Source organism: Phoxinus phoxinus (genome assembly GCF_949152265.1).
Source record: "Phoxinus phoxinus genome assembly, chromosome: 7".
Lineage (NCBI taxonomy): Eukaryota > Metazoa > Chordata > Actinopteri > Cypriniformes > Leuciscidae > Phoxinus > Phoxinus phoxinus.
The window spans coordinates 37,169,817-37,193,927 of NC_136882.1; the positions used below are offsets into that span (position 1 = coordinate 37,169,817).

The window sequence follows — 24,111 nt, forward strand, 5'->3', positions numbered from 1 at the left end:
ATTGGATCTGCCCAATAGAGTCACTCTGGATCTGCCATAACCAATCGCTAACATTTGTTTGTGACGAAACTTCAACTCAAACTGGCGCACGACCTCAACGTCATCATTCTCAGACCCTCCCTCTGTTCGCTGATTGGACCGGTAAAACATTTACCGGAGAAAAGCCAAGAATATACCGCAAACCCAGACAACGTAAGGAAAATTTAAATTGAGCGGAAGTACGTAGGAGGGCGGAGCCTGGCTACCTAACCCCTACACTTCAGCTGTTGACAACGACTTCTGTAATTCTGTCTGGCCCAACCAGACATCAGTGGGCGGAGTTAGTGTAAATAGCCTCTGCCAACACTAAATTTATTTTATTTTCGTTGCTCATTGAAGTTGGTTTGTTTTAACAAGTAACATTGTTGACAGTAGAACGTCAGTGGAAGACAGTTATACGAGATCCACCTTGGTGGTTGCAATAAAACCCAGCGTTTAGTTGATCCTGATAAGCGCTCATCGTCACAGTTGAAAACACGTCGGCTTTCTTTTTCCATGAGGGGGTTTGGCATCACAAATTCTTTATTTCCAGTCAGACTTTTATAGAACGCGACACACGTCTCCTGGAAATCCTGAATTCAACCAATCAGATCCTGAAGTGTTTCCAATTTTTTTGTTCAGCCAACGATCCGAGGCAGAGACTCGCCTTTCACACAGAGATTGCGGAAAATACACGGATAATGTGACCCGGGATCGTTTGATTTTGGTTCATTCACACTGCCAGTGATTTCCCGGGGTCTGTGAGTGCGTTCACACACATCCCGGTAAGATCCCGTAAAGACACGTGACGTCGGGATGAGATGTGTAACGTACGCGTTGAAAACATGTACACTAACGCATCGCGTCCCGTTCCACAAAGCTGGCGAGCGCGCTCAGCTTCAGCGCGGATAGTGAGGAGCTCCTGGTCTCTGCTTCATTCCAGTTTGCAGACATTTTTTCGTTCTTTCTTTGTTGATGACAAACACAAACTTTCTTCTAAGAGCAACAGTCACGTGATGGCACGTGCGTCATCACTACGACACAGCCCTTACGGCATTGATCCTGGCTTTTGTTCACACAGGGCGCTTTCCGGGAATGATCCCGGCAATGTTACTAGGTCCCCAACCCGGGATCGATGCCGGCATCAATCCCGGTGTTGTGCCGAATTTTGACCCCCTACAAATTATTACCCCCCTAGCATTGGTAGGTTTAGGATTAGTTGTGGGGGAGGGGTTAGGATAAGGGGTGGGGTTAGGATTAGGCAGTCAGGTAGGCTACTGACTTCAACGAGGGGGGTAATAATCTGGCAGGGGGTTGAAATTTGGGACGTGTTTGCGTTCACACAGAAGGCACTCTGGCAATTTCCCGGGACCAACGTGCTGTGTGAAAGGGGCTTAGGGGACTTCAAGTAAATATATTTCGTCAAACGGGTTCAGCTGACAAAAAAGTGTGTGTATCCCTGTGCTAAGTCATGTTTGTTGGCACAATTCAGCCAAAAATGAAAAAAAATAATTAACTTAAATCATATACTCACCTTCACGTTCCTTATTTTTTCTGTGGAACGCAAAAGCTGTAAAAAAGGCGAAAAAGCACCATATGAGAATAATTAAAGTAGTTCATACAACTTGTGCGCTGTATTCCAAATCTTCTAAAGAAATATGATGGTTTTCCACCAGGTAAAATAACTAAATTAAAGTTGTTATTCACTGAAAATGACCTGTTAAATACGGAAAAGAGCAAAATAAAAAAAGTTCTCATTTTGTGTTCCTCAAAAAAGAAAATATTTGTAACACAAGGGTGACTAAATAATGGCAGACGTTTCATTTTTGGCTGAACTATTCCTAGTATAAACGATCTCTGAAATGCTATCTGAACATGTGATCACAGCATGAATGTGTGAGTTTATGCACTGAAAGCAACACCTGTCTCTCTCCATGTCTGCCTCGTGTGAAATGGATCGACCTCGCCACCCTGGGAAGCACAGGAGGTATTTATATAAAAACTCATCTTCATTCATGTCTCAGCTCTCATACACATCAGCCTTCACTCAGTTCTGGACATATTGATGCTCATCTCAGTCACGCAGTCCTTCGAGGAAATGCATGTTTTTCAAAAAATAGTTTTGGGTTGGATGAGATTCATGATGATTGACTTATTTTAGACATATTTTTTACTACCGTTTGATGCATATCATCTTTTTTTTCTTCTTCTATACTGTCTTTAAGAAACCAGATAATAATAGTAAGAATAATAGTAATAATGACAAAATAAAAAGTGCATCAAAATCAGATATATTGTATATCATATATACTCACATATACATATTCCATGCTAGCATGAATTAGCATATATTAGATGGGCGTCTATGGTAGCCATTCTATTTTAGATGAGACTTGGAGATTAAAAGTCGCTAAAGCAAGTCTGCATGTTGCTAAGAAACTGAATAATTTTTGTTGGCCATTATTGAACCCTCATTATTTATTCTCTTTTAATTTATAATTGCACTGCTAATATGAACACAGTAGTTGGCACTTGCATCATTTTTTCACTTTCACTTAATCTGGTTAAAGTCTCTTTCCTGCCACTTTAGCTGTGTGAATACTTTGGCAGAAACATCATAATGCAAAATAATTGAATTAGCAGTGGGGAAAAAAACTCTCAACACCAGGACTATTTTATTATTATTACCTTTTGATCAGATAAATGCAGCCTCAGTTTAAGAGACTTCCTTCAAAAAAACAATTCTTAGCGACCCTTAACTTTAAAACTGTAAAATAAGTCAGTCTTGTTTTTAAATTGTACTTTACATTTGTGTTTTATTATTATTATTATTATTATTATTATTATTATTATTATTATTATTATAAGAGTACTGTATTGTTAGTCCAAACAACAGTTCACTGAAATGATTAGGATTGGGTATCGTTTGCATTTTAACTATTCTGCTAATTGATTCCTAATTTCAATTAAATTAGGTAAAAAAAACGTAGATATCATTCACATTTATTCAAAGTCTTACTGCAAAACATTTAATTTTAGCTGAATATCATGATCAAAAATCAACAGGCTAAAGAACCACTTAAGAAACTTTTGCCTTTGGTTTAAAAATACCATAGCGAAAGCAACTAGTCTAACTAATATACATTTCAAGCATTATGATTATTTTATATATATATATATATATAATTTTATTTAAAGCTTTTCACATTTTTACAGAACAACACCCACCCCATGCCAGCATATAAGTAACAAGTAAATAATGATAACAAGATAAAATATATATAATTAAATGAAAAATTTAATAAAAATAAATAAATAATAATAATAAAAATAAATAAATAAACAATAATGATAAATGCCTATATATACACATGGATAAGTACATATTCACACATAAACATACAATATCCATACTTACATATACTGTATATATATATACAGATTCAAGCATTATTAAAGAAAAGTAAATACTCAGAAATAAAAAAGAAACAATTTAGCAATTGCTCAAATAAATACAACTTAACAAACATACGATTGAAATAAAGTGTTTTAAGATTTTCAGGTATTCAGCAGAAACTGTAATCAAATGTAAAATAATACTGCATATAGGCTACATTACAAATATATGTACAAAAGTTATTCAGTCAAGAACAGCGAGTGGATTTTCTTTGTTGATTAACGTATTATAGAGACGGCAGCAGGAATATGAGGCCGCTGTCCCTTTAAGAGCCGATATACTGTCACACATACGTGTTCTTTCTCAACGGTTTACGTTCACTTAAGACAATCGACTGTTTATAAGGATATTTGGACAGTATTTTATGTGTATTTGTCCATTCTAGTGCAAAAAGACTCAGTTCAGTGTCACGCACTAGTCGGTATGAGAGTCGGCTTTCTGTGTGCAAGTTTCGGATTTGTGCGCAGAAATCAGCGCGTGGGTCTTCTTGCACTTGAATGGTTTAAACTCCTATTCAAATGCACTCAAAGGAATTAATAAGAGGAATCGATATTTTCATTTTATAACAAGTGATTTTTGAAATTCCAACCCTAGTCAGGATGCTGCCTGTGTACATGTTACTCTGTAAGTTACTGTTTTGGGACAGAGCCTATTAACACCACAGAATAACAAACAAACAGTGTAATTGAAGATCTTGGGCACTATCTTGCACCCAGCGCAATTGACTTTGTACACAGACGCATGTATCATTCCTATTTTGCACCCGCGCACAGCGGACTTTTCCCTCCACAGACGCACGTCGGTAAATTAGGGAATGAACTTGCGCTCGGGGCGGTTCAGTGAAAAGAGGAGCGTGTTCCGGCACAAACGTTCCCTGGTGATATTTTGCAGTTTCAGAAAACAATTCTGCCACTGACCAGGAAAAACCCTAGTCTAAAGTCAGTGGCGCGTTAGTCATGTGCTATTTTAAGGGCGGATGCTTGGCCATTATGTAGCGTGTGAACAACACGCATACACTTTGATTCTCTCATCTAAACAGACGCAGCAGTTTTCATTTTTACAAATCATACATTATTACAAGGAAACATATTAACACACGAGGGAAATCATTGTTGTGTCCGTGAAGATGTGAAAAAAATAGGCATAAATCTAGCAACACATTTACCCAAATTATTATACGCCTTTTTGACTGAAGCTTATTTGTGTGTGTTTCTCCATCATCCCCAATGTCACTTCTCTGTGTTTTACGGCGCTGACAAGAACGTCGGTCTCCTCGGCTGTGAACCGCTCCTGGTGTGCGCTGGCAAACCCGCCATTATAATAGCGATCCGCAGTTATAATAGCAATCCGCCGTTATAAAAGCAATCCGCCGTTATAATAGCGATCCGCCGTTATAATAGCGATCCGCCGTTATAATAGCGATCCGCCGTTATAATAGCAATCCGCTGTTATAATAGCGATCCGCCGTTATAATAGCGATCCGCCGTTATAATAGCAATCCGCCGTTATAATAGCGATCCGCCGTTATAATAGCGATCCGCCGTTATAATAGCGATCCGCCGTTATAATAGCGATCCGCCGTTATAATAGCAATCCGCCGTTATAATAGCAATCCGCCGTTATAATAGCGATCCGCCGTTATAATAGCGATCCGCCGTTATAATAGCGATCCGCCGTTATAATAGCGATCCGCCGTTATAATAGCGATCCGCCGTTATAATAGCGATCCGCCGTTATAATAGCGATCCGCCGTTATAATAGCAATCCGCCGTTATAATAGCGATCCGCCGTTATAATAGCGATCCGCCGTTATAATAGCGATCCGCCGTTATAATAGCGATCCGCCGTTATAATAGCAATCCGCCGTTATAATAGCGATCCGCCGTTATAATAGCGATCCGCCGTTATAATAGCGATCCGCCGTTATAATAGCGATCCGCCGTTATAATAGCAATCCGCCGTTATAATAGCGATCCGCCGTTATAATAGCAATCCGCCGTTATAATAGCGATCCGCCGTTATAATAGCAATCCGCCGTTATAATAGCGATCCGCCGTTATAATAGCAATCCGCCGTTATAATAGCGATCCGCCGTTATAATAGCGATCCGCCGTTATAATAGCAATCCGCCGTTATAATAGCAATCCGCCGTTATAATAGCAATCCGCCGTTATAATAGCAATCCGCCGTTATAATAGCGATCCGCCGTTATAATAGCGATCCGCCGTTATAATAGCGATCCGCCGTTATAATAGCAATCCGCCGTTATAATAGCGATCCGCCGTTATAATAGCGATCCGCCGTTATAATAGCAATCCGCCGTTATAATAGCAATCCGCCGTTATAATAGCGATCCGCCGTTATAATAGCGATCCGCCGTTATAATAGCAATCCGCCGTTATAATAGCGATCCGCCGTTATAATAGCGATCCGCCGTTATAATAGCAATCCGCCGTTATAATAGCGATCCGCCGTTATAATAGCGATCCGCCGTTATAATAGCGATCCGCCGTTATAATAGCAATCCGCCGTTATAATAGCGATCCGCCGTTATAATAGCGATCCGCCGTTATAATAGCAATCCGCCGTTATAATAGCAATCCGCCGTTATAATAGCGATCCGCCGTTATAATAGCAATCCGCCGTTATAATAGCGATCCGCCGTTATAATAGCGATCCGCCGTTATAATAGCGATCCGCCGTTATAATAGCGATCCGCCGTTATAATAGCGATCCGCCGTTATAATAGCGATCCGCCGTTATAATAGCAATCCGCCGTTATAATAGCAATCCGCCGTTATAATAGCGATCCGCCGTTATAATAGCAATCCGCCGTTATAATAGCAATCCGCCGTTATAATAGTGATCCACCGTTATAATAGCAATCCGCCGTTATAATAGTGATCCACCATGGAACAAGCGCGCCGGCTCTTAAAGGGAATGTGAGAGGACGCTCTGATTGGTTTATTTCACGTTACGCCCAAACCACACCTATGAATAATGAAGCGACTTCAGACCAACACATTGTAGATTTGCGTCGGGCGCAAGAGTCATTTATCCCGCCGGTATAATAGCAACAGCGCCGGGATCCGCCCACAAAGTTACTTGCGTTTCGCGTTTGATACTTGCGTTTCAGATCGCTAAAATAGGGCCCAATGTCTTTCTTCCTTTAATCTTCAGTGATGGATCTGATAGAGTTGAGTGTTTCTTCACCTCATTCTCACGTCTCTCTGCAGGTCTTGAAAGGCTTTCCCGAGTGTTTGCAGGCAGATATTTGTCTCCATCTGAACCAAAGTCTCCTCCAGGGATGTAAGGCATTCCAGGGTGCGACTCAAGGGTGTCTGCGTGCTCTCGCCATGCGCTTCAAAACCACGCACGCTCCTCCCGGAGATACACTCGTGCACTGTGGAGACGTCCTCACCGCTCTCTACTTCCTGTCTCGAGGATCCATTGAGATCCTCAAGGACGACATAGTGGTGGCCATTCTGGGTAAGAGCTCACATGCTTGTTTTAAAGGAACCGCTGATGGAAAGTGACTTCAAATCCATAATATATGGAAAACATGAATATGAAAAATGTATAAATCTAAATATTACACACACATATTATATTATATGTGTGCATATATACATATATTATATGTGTGCATGTATATATATATATATGTATATAATAATTCATGACATTTTATATAGTGCTATACATAGAGAGTGGGAATCTCCTCATTTACCTGGATGATTTTTGCCATATTTTTGTCATATATTGCACCAGAACACTCACAACACAGTTTACTGGTGGAGAGGAGGCAGTGATGAAGCCAATCAGTATATATATATATATATATGGGGATGATTAGGAGGACAAGGGGCAAATTTGACCAGGATGGGATTTTTAATGACCACAGAGAGTCAGGACCTCGGTTTAACGTCTCATCCGAAGGACGGCGCTACACTGGGGCATTAGGACCCACACAGACCACAGGGTGAGCGCCCCCTGCTGGTCTCACTAACTCGTCTTCCAGCAGAAACCTGGTTTTCCCAGGAGTCTCCCATCCAAGTACTAACCAGTCTTGGGCTACAGGGTGATATATATATATATTATTAGGGCTGTCAAAAGATTAATCGCGATTAATCGCTTCCAAAATAAAAGTTTGTGTTTACATAATATGTGTGTGTACTGTGTATAATTATTATGTATAAATACACACACATTCATGTATATATTTAAGAAATATTTGCATTTATATACTGTATATACATTTATATAATTTATATTATATATAAATATTTTATATATAAATATAACCAATTTTTCTGAAATATATACATGATTGTGTGTGTTTATATATATATATATATATATATATATATATATATATATATATATATATATATATATATATATATATATATAAATAATTATACACAGTACACACATATGTTATTCAAACACAAACTTTTATTTTGGATGCTATTAATCGTGATTAATCTTTAATATATATATATATATATATATATATATATATATATATATATATATATATATATATATGCACACACATGTACGATGCACACCAATGTTGCATTTATTTGATAAAAAATACAGTAAAAACAGTAATATTATGAAATATTATTACAATTTAAAAGAACTGTTGTCTATTGTAATAAATAGTCAAATGTAATTTATTCCTGTGATTTAAAGCTGAATTTTCAATGTCAATGATCCTTCAGAAATCATTCTAATATGATGATTTGCTGCTCAAGAAACATTTATTATTAATATCAATGTTGAAAACAGTTTCATATTTTTTGTGCAAACCATGATACAATCTTTTTTTCAAGATTCTTTGATGAATAGAAAGTTTAAAAGAACAGCATTTATTTTAAATAGAAATATTTTAGAACATTATGAATGCTTTACTGTCGTTATTGATTCAATTTAATGCATCATTGCTGAATAAAAATATGTTTTAATATCAATATTTAATTTTAATATTAGTAAAAAAAAAAAAAAACTGACGCCCAAACTTTTCAAATGTTAGTTTATAAAAAATATAATGACTATTACTCCTTTAATAGTCGCCTTTAAAAGGACATTTTTAGATTAGACCTCTTGGAACTTCAATAACCCTGCTCTAGATATTTAATTAAGGAATCACTTTTTCACTTATAAATGACTATTTTAATCGAGGGGAGACTATTTTTAAAATCTTGCATAAGAATATATGTCATTGTCTTATTTCTCACTGTGCTCTTGTGATCGATGTTTTAGAGAAAGCCGATAATGCAATAGTTTGAGTTGTGTGTGTGCAAGGACTTTCTGCCGAGGCATGTTGTTTACCAATGCGCCGGTTAGCAGAGAGAGAGAGAGAGAGAGAGAGAGAGAGAGAGAGAGAGAGCAAGCACTGTATCTCCCACTGGGTAGATGTGCCATTGTCCCTACAAGCTTAAACACAGCAGCGGAGAGCCCAGGTGCCCAGGGTGCCGTTTGCTCCGTCTACAAATCAAAAGGCACAGTTATTGTTCTCTCAGAAAATGTCAAACAAATGAGCATATTCTGGAAACAAGCCTGTCTCTCCTTTTCAGGTTTTTTGCTTTGTGTTCCAGTCTGTGTCTAGAACCGTGTCTGATAAGAAGAGGCTTCTGACATTTCTATTAAGTGGAGAGAGAGAGAGAGAGAGAGAGAGAGAGAGAGAGAGAGAGAGAGAGAGAGAGAGAGAGAGAGAGAGAGAGAGAGAGAGAGAGAGAGAGAGAGAGAGAGAGTCTGGGCTTTTTATAGCTAACAGAACGTGTGAACAAAAGACAGAAACTGTAGATCTCGTCTGATCTGAATGGAATACTACTTTAGTAATAACTACATTATTAATGAATACTACATTAGTAGTTGACAAAAAAAAATGTAATGGCAGATCGTGCTAATACTGATAACTAGATGATGGCTGATATACAACTCATTTAAACCACATTATATGCACATATATATACTTTACCATTCAAAGGTTTTTATACAAGAAATTACTTATTTTATTCAGCAATAATGTATTAAATTGATCAAAAGATGGTAAAGACATTTAAAATGTTATAAAATCATTATATTTTAAATAAATGCTGTTCTTTTGAACATTCTACTCATCAAAGAATCATGGAAAAATAAAGTATCACAGTTTCCCAAAAAATATGAAGCAGCACAACTGTTTTCAACATTGGTAATAATAAAAAAAATGTTTCTTGAGCAGCAAATCATCATATCAGAATGATTTCTGAATGATCATGTGACACTGAAGACTGGAGTAATGATGCTGAAAATCAGCTTTGATCACAGGAATAAATTACATTTGAAAATATATTTACAATAGTTATTTTAAATTGTAATAATATTTCACAATATTACTGTATTTTTTATCAAACAAATGCAGTCTTGGTGAGAGGCTTCTTTCAAAAACATTGTAAAAAATCTTACTGACCTCAAACTATGAAATAAATATGCGTAATTTTACGCATTATATAGCCTACTTGAAATTCACTAGAAAATTCGAAATCAGAAACTGTGAATTAACCCATTAATGTTCCATCACCATTGACTACTTAAACACAGCGAAGTATTAAAAAAAGATGGACTTGTGCTACAAGTGATGGGGTAGGGGAGTGAACTTATATTTATATCGTCTTGCTATAAATGTAATTTTCTTGACATTTTCTTAAAAGGGAAAAAAAGTCAGCACACCATGGCTCCAAAAATGTGAAAAATGTAATGGACTCACACACAGGTGGTAACGTTTCGAGCTCGTAGGCTCTTCGTCAGACAATTAAAAGTTAAACACATTTTCTTAACATTTAAAAAAAAGAGCTAGTTAAGAAAAAAAAAAAAATCCTTGCGGGGGGATCGATCCCCAGACCGCTACAATTTAGTGTGCCTCCTTTATTTTAAAACCAGCCTGATCTCATGAAAATGCGTCTCTATAGCACGCATTGTGTTTATCGTGCAATTTATACGCGAAAATTAGTTTTTATGTGCATATTATACGCAGTTTTCGCGTGCATTTGATACGCACTTCATTGCGTCGGTGTAATACACATGCACCCCACACCACTAATCCGAACCAAACGTATAACACACACCCCACACCACTAATCCGAACCAAACGTATAATACACACACACCCCACACCACTACTAAACCTACCCTAACCAACCCATGCGTATCCCATGCACGTAAAAATGTTCGCATATAAACTGCACGATAAACACACTGCGTGCTATAGAGACGCATTTCGTGTGATCGGGTTGTTTAAAACCCACCAGACGCCACTGCAATGTTTTAGTCGTGTGTTTGTGTTCTGAAAGCGAACCCTTAGTGTTGTGTAATATAGGAGATATATAAGCTTCACATGTGTACAATAATCAACCAGCACTTTTGATGCCATGAGCCAGCGTGTGTGTGACTGACAGGTCTTCTTAACTTCAACACAGTTTAAAAGCTCTTGTTTTTTCATCAGATGAATATTCGGTGACATAATAGGGTCAAAACAAAGAGCAGTGCAGACGGCCACGTTGAAAAGTTCTCAAACCTCACAAAGGGACTCTTTATTCTGAAATGAACTCGTGTTGAACCCCGAGCCTTCATTTAATAATGTTCTTTGGATCCATTAAAAAGAGAAAGTGCTTCTCATCCCTCCTGCGCTCCACTGGAAGACCCACAATGCTTCACTTCTGCTGCTGCTTCTTCATGGTGAGGTTTAGAAAGGTGTCAGATCCCTCATGAACAGCTGTGTCGGCCAGTTTAGCCATTGAGTTTAATGTCACCTGCAGCTCAGTCACGTCTCTTATTTAAAGCAGAATCTCTCGGTGGGCCTGACATTTACCCGGGAAGCGGCCAGCTGAGAGCACGCTGATTCTTGAGATTAACTGTAACTTGTATGGACTTTGGTGCTGGACAATTGTGGCATTTTATAAAACATAAGAGACAATGGTAAGGAAAGATGTTTAATTAAAATAAAATGCATTTGCATTTCCTGAACAGCAGTGCTTGTGAAGTTAAAGGTTGAGATACATTACTGTTCAAAAGTAAAAAAAAATTTTTTTTTTTTTAATTCAGCAAGGTGTATTAAAATTGATCAAAAGTGACAGTAAAGTCATTTATAATGTTAACACAGATTTGTACTTTTTAACTTACTGTTCATCAAAGAATCCTAAATAAAAAGTACCACAGTTTCCACAAAAATATTAAGGAGCAAAAACTTTTTTGAAAATTGATAATCATTTCTTGAGCAGCAAATCATCATACTGTAAAAAAAAAAAAAAATTGGTTTAACTTAAAAAAGCAAGTTACCTTGTTGCCTTCAAATTTTGAGTTCATTGTAATTAAAACATTTAGTTAATACAATGAAGAAGAATGGTTTAATAAACAGAAACTCAAAATCGTATGTTATCTTCACACATTAGTTATCGAAGTTAATTTGACAAAAGATAAAAAGTTGTGATAACAAATCATGGAAATATTTTTTTACAGTGATTTCTGATCACAGGAATAAATTACATTTGAAAATAAATTAAAATAGAAAACAGTTCATTTAAAATGTTATAATATTTCACAATATTACTGTTTTTACTTAAAAATTTGATCATTTGATCAGCGTCGGTGAACATAAGAGACTTTAGAAACATTATAAAATCCTACCAACCTCAAACTTTTGACAGTCAGTGTAAGTTAAGGCTTTTCATTTTCTCTTTTGTTATATAAAATTCTGTTTCTGCAATAATGAAATGCTGCATCACAGCTGTCATATATCGCTCCGCGCACGTGTTGTTCTCAACTGCACACCAGAATCAATAGTGGAAAGACGGCAATAAATGATTAAATATATGCAAGGAAGGCAAGACAATTCAGAATGCAAATAGAAGAAAGAAAGAAGGGGTTTAAAGAGACTGTTTCTTTTATCAAACATTTCAAACACTAGCCAAGTTTCCATCCACTTGTCAATCGAATTATCTGAAGTTCGGTAAAAAAAAACTCATGCGAAAAAAGCTGGTGAAAGTGTGTTTCCATCCAACGGCTTTAAAGCGAATAAAAACCTGTGTGTAATGACGTCACATGCTGTTTTGCGATCAAACTGGTATATCGAATTGATTTGAGACATTTTAAGGTGTTTCCATTCATTTTCGCACTGAATCGCACAACATTCAAGCCAACATTTGCGAACACAGTTTTGCTAGACAAAATGCAATTCATTATTTATTCGGCAAATAACGTTTCCATCAGCGTTTATCGCATAAGCCGTATATCGATCAAGATCAAATCCGATGAGACCGAACGCATTTCATTTGAGTCGATATTCAATCGAATTTTACTGTTTCCAAAAGGCATTTTTCATTCGATATCACTTAATTCGGATAAAAACGTGTGGATGGAAACTTGTGAGAAAAGAGCTGATGCTGCGATGTATATTATGAGTCGATTAAAGTGTTTTTTTGAGCTTGGATGCATGTAGACCTCAACAAAATAAGGAGCCTTTAAAATATCATAAAAGTGGCACTTTAAAGGGGTGGTTGATTATGATTTCACTTTTCTAACTTTAGTTAGTGTGTAATGTTGCTGTTTGATCATAAACAACATCTGCAAAGTTACAACGCTCAAAGTTCAAAGCAAAGGGAGATATTTGCTTTTAAAGAAATCGCTTTTTAAGGACTACAACAAACGGCTGGTAGGAACTACACGACATTCCTCCCGGGTTAGTGACATCACCAAATTTACATAAACCCGCCCCCTAAACACGATTTATAGATTATCATGACAGAATATGCTAATCAATAACTAGAAGATAACTACACATAAGCTACATAAATTCATCAACTAACCATTCAGAAATGTCCTGTTGCTTCTACATGTTGTCACTTCTTCTTGAGTCTCTCCATCATTGTCTGACTCCGGTTTGAACATAAAAAGCTAAAAGTTTTTGCAATTTTCAGTGCATGTGTGTGTGAGGAAAAAGGACACGACTCACAAGCTGTTGTAGCTCCGCCCCCTGTGCGGGGAGCAGCAGCTCATTTGCATTTAAAGGGACAGACACAAAACGGTGTGTTTTTGCTCAATTTGCAGAATCCTTTATTCTGAGATCTTTAAAGAAAGGCAAAAGAACAAACAGTTGTTATTCAACGAGTGGTCGAGGGGAAAAGAACAGCATATCCAGTACCTGACATCCTCTGATTCATAATCTCCACAGATAGAGCGAGCGCTGGTAATCCGCACGTGCGGACTCTGACCTAAACTGACCTTGCTCGTCCAGACACACATACTGTATAAACACACAATCAACATCTGAGGTCCCATGCAGACACACACATATAGATATATCTCTGCGTGTGATACGGCTTGTGTGACAGTTTAGTGCAAATAAACAAGACAACATTTGTCTAAACATATCATGCATCTGTGTTCTAGACTCACGACAAACCTAACCTTCATGTGTCCTTTGTTCTCCAGGTAAGAATGATATATTCGGAGAGATGATCCACCTGTACGCGAAGCCGGGGAAGTCGAACGCTGACGTCAGAGCGCTCAGCTACTGTGACCTGCACACCATCCAGAGAGAAGAGCTGCTGGAGGTTATAGACATGTATCCAGAGTTCGCAGACTACTTCCTGACCAATCTGGAGCTGACCTTTAACCTGCGGGATGAGAACTCAAAGGTACTTCCCATCAAAAGCAAGAAATAATATGTGACCCTGGATCACAAAAACCAGTCACGAGTCGCACGCGTATATCTGTGGCAATAGCCAACAATACATTGTATGGGTCAAAATGATCCATTTTTCTTTTATGACAAAAATCATTAGGATATTAAGTAAAGATCATGTTTCATGATGATATTTAGTAAATTTCCTACCGTAAATATATAAAACATGTATTTTTGTGAGTGGATGCAGCACAATCGTGAACATAAATGCACAACTTTAAAGGAGATTTTCTCAATGTTTCGATTTTTTTGCACCCTCAGATTCCAGATTTTCAATGTATCTCGAGCAAATATTGTCCTATCCTAACAAACCACACATCAATGGAAAGTTTATTTATTCAGCTTTCAGATGATGTATACATATCACTTTCATAAAAGTGACCCATGTGACTGGTTTTGTGGTCACATATATTCTATACATATATTCTCGGTCCCCCCAGAGATCATCATTGCGTGTTGTTGTTGTTGGGCTCTTCTCTCTTCAGAGCATTTTTTCACAAGCCAGTGATTCAGACGGAGAGGACACGAAGAGTCGAAGGAAGATCTCCTTTAAACGTAAACCATCACTAGGTGAATATGACCCATTGATTACATTACTACACCATGCCACTGTTGCAGGGACGTAAGGGTAAAATGGTTACAAATGTCACAGTTTGGTTTGTATCAGTTTCAGGGGTGCGTTTTTGTAACAATGTGACTTCCTAGTCTAAAGGCTTCTTTGAAGAAATCAACAAGCTAGTCATGACTGTTTCCCGAAACCGTATTGTTGCAAATTTGTTTGAGATCGAATTAATGCCATATTTTTGCCTATAAATTATGGACATGGCATCAGAGGACTAATTCAATTTTTGTCCTCAGTAATTTTGCTTTATTTCAAGATTCAATCATAACCTCGTTCTTACGTTCTAGAGCACGTACAGACATGCACACTCTTCAAAATGAAAGATAAATATATATATAAACAGAGATTTTATGTATAGTATATATATATAGTTATATATATGGGTGGTTGACATGACATGACCTTTTTTTGGTCCAATGTGTCAAAGTTAAAGCTACACTGTGTGATTTTTACCCCCATCTAGCGGTGAAAAGGTATATGACCATCCAGTGAATATTAGTTTCTGTTCCTCTCAATTCCGATTTCGTTTTAACTCCTACGGTGGCCAATGTAGTCCAAGATTAACATGGCTTCCAGTTCGACCTCGTCCATGAGTATTCCTTCAAGTGATGAGGTTACTTTAGAAAACTATTAGAATTTGCAGTAATTTAATTTGTCAGTTAACATATAGGTTATGACATCTTTTCGTTATTTTTTTACCATTTCATTGCTAACATCAGCTATCAGGTTCCCAGACGAATGCAAGCTAATCTTAGTAAAGTAACTTTTATCAGTGCTATCGTTATTCTGTATATTGTACGAGATCACTAGCGTAAGGCAAAGTTTACATTGTAGTCTATATCATTTTCTCCGTGAGCAGAGATCAGTTGATGTGACGGAGGTGCGAGGGAGAGGTAGAGGGAGAGGGAGAGGAAAAAATAAAAACAGGGCCGGTGCCAGTGAATTGCGGAGACGCGAAGCTTGAATTAACGGGTATGTCCCTCTTTGGCTAATGTACTTTCAAGATGGAGGGGCAACATGGCGACCGACATTCGAACCCCTCACTCGTATGTATTTTCAATGGCATATTATACACTCACGATAATACTTTATTACTTGAACGAAGTAAATATACATTAATGATCACATATATTTTTGAAAGAACTAAGTATTTTTATCTAAGAATAAACTAAAAAAGTTACACAGCGTAGCTTTAAGTAAATTATAGAAAAATATGTCAAAAACTGTGGTGATATTGTTCAGCAAGAGCTGTTTTATATGAACATACAGAGCATTCATGGGATTAATCTTCCATTTTGTCACAATTTTCAGCCAAACCAGAAAAAGCTCATATGGCGTGACTGTCCCAGGCACATTTCATAAATTTAGATTTTGAATATAAACAAGAAAATTAATTAATTTTCTGTTTACTCAATCATATATTGATAACCCGGATGTCTACTTGTGAGTCTGCTTAACTAAAAGTTCAGGGATAATATTTTGAAGCCACCCTTAAAGGCGCATAGCGCAAGATTCTGAGTTTTTGCAGAACTATGCCACCTCTGGCGGCAAGCGAAACTGCAGCCAGAGATGTGCACGCACTAGACAAAAGTTTTCCTTTTTTTTATCTTACGTGGAGTTTGCGTTGGTGTTTGAAATGAACTACAAGCAGGTCTCTTACAATCCATCTTCTACGGAGAATGCCGGCGAATACACAAACCTGCCAAACATAGCTATGTGAGCCGTGAACGCGCATGACGTCACACCCAGTCTCAAGTTCCGGCCCGAATCCCTCTTATTTATTTTACTTTACAGGATTATAGAGACAATCTCAGTGATCAGAGAAGGGCTCATTCAGCCCATCAGGCAATTGTTTAAGCATGTATGGGTTAGAAAACGGGTATTTTTAACATGAAAAGTTGCTTAATGCACCTTTGCTAAAACATTTAGTCCCAAAAATGGATATCATATGGTGTGACGCCATATGCCTTTTAGAAGAATAATTTTCACTCATGTATTGTCTCCTCTGAGTTCAGATCTTAAACTCATTGAAAGTCTTTGGGATGTGCTGGAGGAGACTTTACTGAGTGCTGGACTCTTGCATTGTCAATACAAGATCTAGACCAAAAAGTTGATGCGCCTCTTGATAGAAATAACATCACAACATGTATTTCCATCAAGAGATGCATCACTTTTCGGTCTCGATCTCGATCCCTCTGTAAAGTCTCCTCCAGCACGTTAAGTTGCATGACTTGTTTAAGAGGCATCATCATTATAGTGTTATTATTGCAGGATAAACTGTTGTTTTAAAGCTGTAATCATGATGAACATCTACGTCTCTGGTGAGCTCTTAAAACACTGCTGGGACATTTTAAAACACTTAACGTGGAAAAACACTTAACATGGTTTAAATGCACAACTTCAACGACCAGGGAGAATCAAATTTATGGTCATAAAAATGATCTACTCCGTAGTCCTCGGAGAAAGTCAATATTTTTTTATGTGAAGCGTTTCTGACCTCATTGACTCCTATTACAAGGAAACAGCTTAACACTGCTTAATGTACTGAGACCTCAGTGTGTTTGCACCTCGCTGATTATAACAACTCTCTATAGATGAGCCAATAATCTTACATGAGCAGTGAAAAGAACTGTAATGTTTAACATTATGTATCTTATGCTTATAGACAGTGTTTATGATTTATGATCAAGGGTTGAGAGAAATTCTGTGCTACTACGTTATTGCTATGCTATGTTTAAACTATTTCTTTATAACAATATAACTATTTTCTATTAAATATTTTCTATATTCTATAACTATTTTCTATAACAATATACTATAAAAATATAACTATTTTCTTCTAAGAAAATGGTCACAATAAGGTTTAATTTGTTCATTACACTTGTAAACATGAACAATACTTCTACAGCATTTGTTAACATAATGTTCATTTTTAATATTCACTAATACATTTTTAAAATCAAAATGTTTATCTGTTGACATACATGAACAAACAATGAACAATTGTATTTTTATTAACTTACACAAAGATGAATATATTTAGTACAAAAATAATACATTGCTCAATGTTAGTTCATGTTAGTTAATACATTAACTAATGTTAATTAGCTAATGAGACCTTATTGTAATGTGTTACCAAATAAAATGCATTGTTTTTTGTCAAATTATATTTATGGTTTGGTTCAAACCTTACATTTTATTTAATATTAAACATTCATTCAAAGTAAAAAGATGATTTATTATAAAGACTGTACTTAAAGGTGGGGTATGTGATTTGCAAAACGGCCGGTAGATTTTGAAAATACACAACTCAAATGGTTCTACCTTCTTTCCTTTGACTCCACCCATTCAAAGAACATGGACCAATCAATGGTACGACCGATTGATTGACACACTTACTGTCCAATGATTCTAGGTGGTCTTGGAAATGATTGGCTGGTGTTTTTTTAGTCCTACCTGCTCCACAGATGATTAAATTGCTTAATTTTTATTTCAGTGCTTCTAACTCAGTGGCTGTAAGTGGGTTAGGAATAGGATTTTAAGTGATTTTGAAAAAATGGCCAAAAAAGAGAATTACATACCCCACCTTTAATATATTTTCTCTAGCCAAAATGTTAATTATTGTGTGTCAATATATTGTTTTGGCTTAATTTCACCATAAACAGAAGCTAAATTAGCTATAATTAGCTTCTTTTTTTTTAAGTAAAATACAAATTGTAGAATCTTTTTTCTCTTTTTTTTGACAAATTATTATTATTTTTTTCTAAGTATAATTTTTAGTCAGATCTCTTTCTGCTTAAAATCATGTTAGGACAGTGTTGTTTTTCATCGGGTCTGATCTTCAACATGTTTTGTACCCCTGGCAGATCGTCCCGTAGGAGGAAGCCTGAAAGAATCGGACAGCGAGTGCCGGACGGAGCGGCGAGAGTCTCGTCTCAGCTCTAAGAGAAGCTCTGAGGACCGTAACACCACCAGAGACGAGCAGCAAAGGCTTCTGGGAGCAGCGATAATAGAGTATCCATCCGTACAGAGCTACACCTCCACGTCGGGCTTCAGTCCTCCCGCGGAGTACCCCGAAAAAAAGACGTATGATGGTGAGGATTTAGTAGTAGTTCATCTTAAAGGGATAGTTCACCCAAAAATGAAAATTACCTAATGATTTACTCACCCTCAAGCCATCCTAGGTGTATATGACATTCTTCTTTCAGACGAATACAATCTGAGTTATATTAAAAAATAAGCTTTTATTTATTAAATAATAAAAGTGCTTCTGTTCATGATAAAAGTCCTCCACGCGGCTCTGCAAGGGGTTAAAAAAGTCCTCCTGAAGCGATGTGTTCGTGTAAGAAAAATATCCATATTTAAAACTTTATCGACTAAAATAACTACCATATTTTCCAGACTATAAGTCGCTCCGGAGTCGAAAAATGCGTCATGAAGAGAAAAAAAACACTGGACTATAAGTCGCATTTATTTAGAAATTTATTTCACAAAATCCAAGACCAAGAACAGACATTTAATCTGGAAAGGCAAGTTATTCAGCTGCACAACAGCACACAGAACAACAGCTGAATAGTGTCCGGTGTGTTAGCGTAACACATTAACAGTTATTCAGCGACACAACAGCATAAAGAACATATACATGAGAGGCTGAATAGGCTAAATTAAAGGACAAGTTCGGTATTTTACACTTAAAGTCCTGTTTTCAGATCGTTTCTGATGAAATAGAACGGTTAAGATTAAAATTTGGACACATGCTGCTGGCCGAGAATTTTCGGTTTCTTTCCGCCCCCTTGATTATGTTTTTAGGCTCTACTAGAACAGGTTTTCATGCTTAAATGTTCAAAAAACACATCATTTTTTCCCATATCTGACATTAGCAGCTCGTCTCTTCCCAGTCTGTCAGTAACTCTCTGTCTAGTTCCTGTCTCTATGAAGCCCCTCCTTCTGAAAAGCACACTGTGCTCTGATTGGTCAGCTGGACCGGTGTGTTGTGATTGGTCAAGTGCTTTGAGCGTGTTTGGGAAATGTCCCACCCCTTACCATAACCACCAATTTCAACACACTACTAACTAACTCAACCAGGCCCCGCCCCTTTATTCTGCGTATGAATTATGTAAATTAGGAATATTGTGACATGTTCGTTCCCAGAAGAAAACTCAAGACTACAATGGAGGAGTTTCGGGGAGTTCAGAAACAGTGACACTGATGTAGAGAATAACTCACGCTGGAGGGACTTTGTGCTTTGGAACTTTTTTGATGCTAAAACTGCAATATGACACACTAAAGAAAGATGAACATGGAAAAAAGCATCATAGGTCCTTTTTAAGTGAAAAATCTATTTTATGATTGCTGATTTAGCTTTTGTTTATGGTGAGATTTAGACTAAAGTTGAGTCTAATTTGCCTGATTTGGGCAGATGCACTTGACTGGATATTAAAGTCAGTCAGAAACATTGACGGAAAATGAAGTTGTTCCCAGTCGTTCAGGAGAACACAGTGTTCATTATATGATCTGTGTTTCTGTTCCCAAATGCACATTGTGCTTAATAAATTTTGGTCGATCTCAAAATGATAAGGATTTATGCAGAAATAGCCCTGTGTATTTCACTTTAGAATTATCCATGACAATATTAATCTATTATAGCATTAAATAATAATTTCAACATTTCTCACAAAACCATCACAACCGCCATGAGTTATCCACACATGCTTTAAGTTGTTTCATAATAGGAAAAAATATTTTCTTGTGACTTTTGTCAACCTATTGTTAATAAAACTACCATAATTTTTCTTTTAATTAATAATCTAATTGTGTATTTAATATCTTGAATTTTGAATATTTAGTTGATAATTTATATTATTTGTACCATGGTGGCAACATTAATAATCAACTTAAAAACCTTTAAATAAAGAAAACACTGCATTACTAACACTTGTTATTGGCTTTGCATTCGTAAACGATCATAATCCTTCAAGAACAATCTCTGCCAACGCAATAGTAGTAAGAAGTCTGTCGACCTTCACAAGTTTTTAAAACGCTCTGTATTATATCCTGTGCTTTCAGCGAAGAAGAAACAGGCTTTTAGCTTGATGGATGACTTCAAAACAAAAACCATTGTACATTCATCCTAAAAACTTTTCAGACATTGTTAGTCCTTAAAACACTGCTTGACAGGGTATAAAAGGAAAGCAGAGCTCAGACACTGACAAAAAAAAAGTATTGATCGAATCAGTCTGTTCCTAAATCCAAGCTAAAGCAGCATGATGAGAGAGAGAGAGAGAGAGAGAGAGAGAGAGAGAGAGAGAGAGAGAGAGAGAGAGAGAGAGAGAGAGAGAGAGAGAAGAGAGAGAGAGAGAGAGAGAGAGAGAGAGAGAGAGAGAGAGAGAGAGAGAGAGAGAGAGAGAGAGAGAGAGAGAGAGAGAGAGAGAGAGAGAGAGAGAGAGAGAGAGAGAGAGGTAGATGGCCCGGTAAAACAGGGTCTGTCAGGAGCTTAAGGCTCACAGTGCGGCCCGTTTTACAGGCTTTGGGAAAATCCGCTGGGCATCTATTCCCTAACTCTCCTCAACGAGTACACAATGTTCCCTCCTGCGCCACAGACAAGCAAGCTAATGCCCACCAACCACTAGAGAGGGGGATTGCCATTGGAATATGACCTCCACACACACACACACACACACACACACACACACACACACAAACATTGCACAAACCCTCTAAACTCAACATGATTATCATGGCATTGAAATATTAAAGCGATATAATCATTTACCTTCGTGTCGTTCCAACCTCAGGACACTTTTCTCATGTGGACGAGGAACGAGTCTGTCAGGCTCTGAAAAGCATATAAAAATATATATATTTTTTAACAAATGTGGTCCATATAACTTGTACACTTTATTTTTAATATTTTCATAACGTCACATGATAGCTTTGTTTGAGGAACAGACTGGGATTTAGTCGATACTCGCTGAAGGTCTTCCCTCCGCTGCGGCGCCGTTGACATCAATGATGTTTGACCGTAAAAGAAGCATTTAAATATCAAACCAATTCACTGGTGTGGTCATGTGTTTATATACACCTTGCAGAATCATCAAAAAATATATCATTTTTATGAAGTCAAGCATTTTAAAAAAGCAGGGGGTCATAAAAAAGTTATTTTGTTTTTAATTAGTATTGCCATGAATACGCCATTACACATAACAGATGCTTTTTTATGTTATTAAAAACATATATATTAAGATATTATTTTGCTTAATCTTATTTTCATCATTTAGTACTGCCCTTCAGAAACTATATAAGACATTTACATATTTTCCAGAAGACATAATAAGTTACATGTCATTCAAACCCTGTATGACTTTATTTATATATATATTACATATTTACAGTGCATATATATTTTTAGTGACATAGGGGTGAGTAAATGATAACAGAATTTTCATTTTTGCCTCAACTTTAATACAGTAAATATATAATTTATTGTCAGCTTTCATGTGTTATATGTTCTGGAAGAAGCGAACAGCTCTTGCTGTAGGCATCCGCCTTTCAACTCTATTCACGTAATACACATAATACATGATTATGAACAATACTTCATCTGATGTGAACGGACATATTAGAGGTCATGTAAGTTCCCCTGATGATTTAAAGAGTGTCTTTTTTTTCAGTTTAATGTGCAGGCGAGGGTTATTATAGTTTACAAAATAATAAAGCCATAAAAAATGTCCTTACTTTAATATTTAAAATATTAAAAAAATAAACTAGTTGCCAAGACTACATTTTCATTTTCATTTAGTTTATTTTCATAAAGCAAAAGTAAAATTAAAACAGAAAATTTTAAAATAAAAAACTGATTCAAATATTAATAAAAACTATAATAGTATTTCTATTATAATAGTATATTTATAATATAGATAATAAAATAACAATGGTGCACCCTTATAAGTATTAAGCATTTATAAGTATTTATGGTAATTTAAGTAATTAAGTATTTATTATAAGTATTAACCCTTTCGACATATTGAGCTCATCTATATGCTAGTGTACTTTTATAAGTTGACGAAATGAACTTTTAGCAGATTTATACACACTTAAAATGTCTCTTCCAGAGAAAAAAACTAAAATATTGATGCCGACATTGGATATTCCCCAACTTCTGGTCTCCGTAATGATGCTTTTAAAGAGAAACCTCACCGTCGCTGAACAGGTTTGTCACAGAGACGACGGCGTGGATGACTGCTCTTCTCTGATCGGACATGAACTGTCGTCTCGCGCGTAGGCCGCCGTTCTGGTCAGCGTGGAGCAGGTGTCTGTGAGAGATAACCATTGGCTTTAGTGTTTCTATTAGTCCTGAGCCTCACCGATAGGAAAGTCACAGCAATATAACACCAATACACACGCTAACACAGAGACAGCAGGCCTTTACACACACCCGAGACGCAATCTCAGTTTTTTCATTAGATATCGTCTCACAGGTAGTTTCAACTTACAGGGTCCAGGTGTGTTTGGAGAATCACAGACAACACAGAAAATCAATGCTAACTGGAAATAATGAATGCAACTAATATTATAATCATGCATCGTTCAATAAAGACTAATCAACTTGGATGGAGAAAGTACATCCTATTGGTTTTGCTGCGTCCAATCAAGGTCTACTGTATAGTATTTTGATGCAAATTAATTTCTCACTTGTAAGAAGCCAAATGGAGTTCTGCATGGATGATGCATTTTTATAGACCAAAAATTAGCATTTTAGCACTTCCTTTTCCATCTTCCCAAATTCAGTGGGTATTTTTAACGGGTTTTTGGTTAAATGCCTGAAAAAAGGTCTGTGCTGAACACAAGCTCAATATATTTTCACGTTTTATTCTACTTTCCCACATAAAATACATCATCCGTAATAGATACTAGATATATGTATTATCATATGCACAGTAAAATAACACAATAGCCGATTGTGTTGTTTTTTTAAAAGCTTTAAAATGAACAACACTCGGATGAGCACAAATGTGTGTGTGTTTGATCCCGTTTCAGATCTCCAGACTGACGGGTGGTTATCTGACGGTGTTAAAGCGCACGTGGACACGGCTGCACAGGAACAGGCCGGCGCTGAAGATGAAGATCTGGACGGTGACATCACGTATGGAGAAGTGGAGCACAGACTAGACCGACTGCAGGAACACCTGAGCAGGTGAAATAATGCTTCATTACACAGCGCTCGGAGTGAGCCGCAAGCTTGTGATTGCTCAATCAATATTAATGCTTTAGTTGCAACAGTTG

The 24,111-nt window shown here is 36.9% G+C and overlaps 1 protein-coding gene across 2 annotated transcripts in view; it reads left to right on the top strand.

Moving 5' to 3' along the window:
- LOC307001768 (potassium voltage-gated channel subfamily H member 7) overlaps positions 1-24,111 on the top strand; it is a 123,044-nt gene that overhangs the window by 87,395 nt on the left and 11,538 nt on the right. For both annotated transcript variants that reach the window (XM_079618684.1, XM_079618685.1), the window contains 5 exons: positions 6,712-6,964; positions 13,955-14,160; positions 14,693-14,777; positions 18,696-18,923; positions 23,866-24,022. In XM_079618684.1, coding sequence (XP_079474810.1) covers positions 6,712-6,964; positions 13,955-14,160; positions 14,693-14,777; positions 18,696-18,923; positions 23,866-24,022 — 929 coding nt within the window. The remainder of the gene's footprint in view (positions 1-6,711; positions 6,965-13,954; positions 14,161-14,692; positions 14,778-18,695; positions 18,924-23,865; positions 24,023-24,111) is intronic.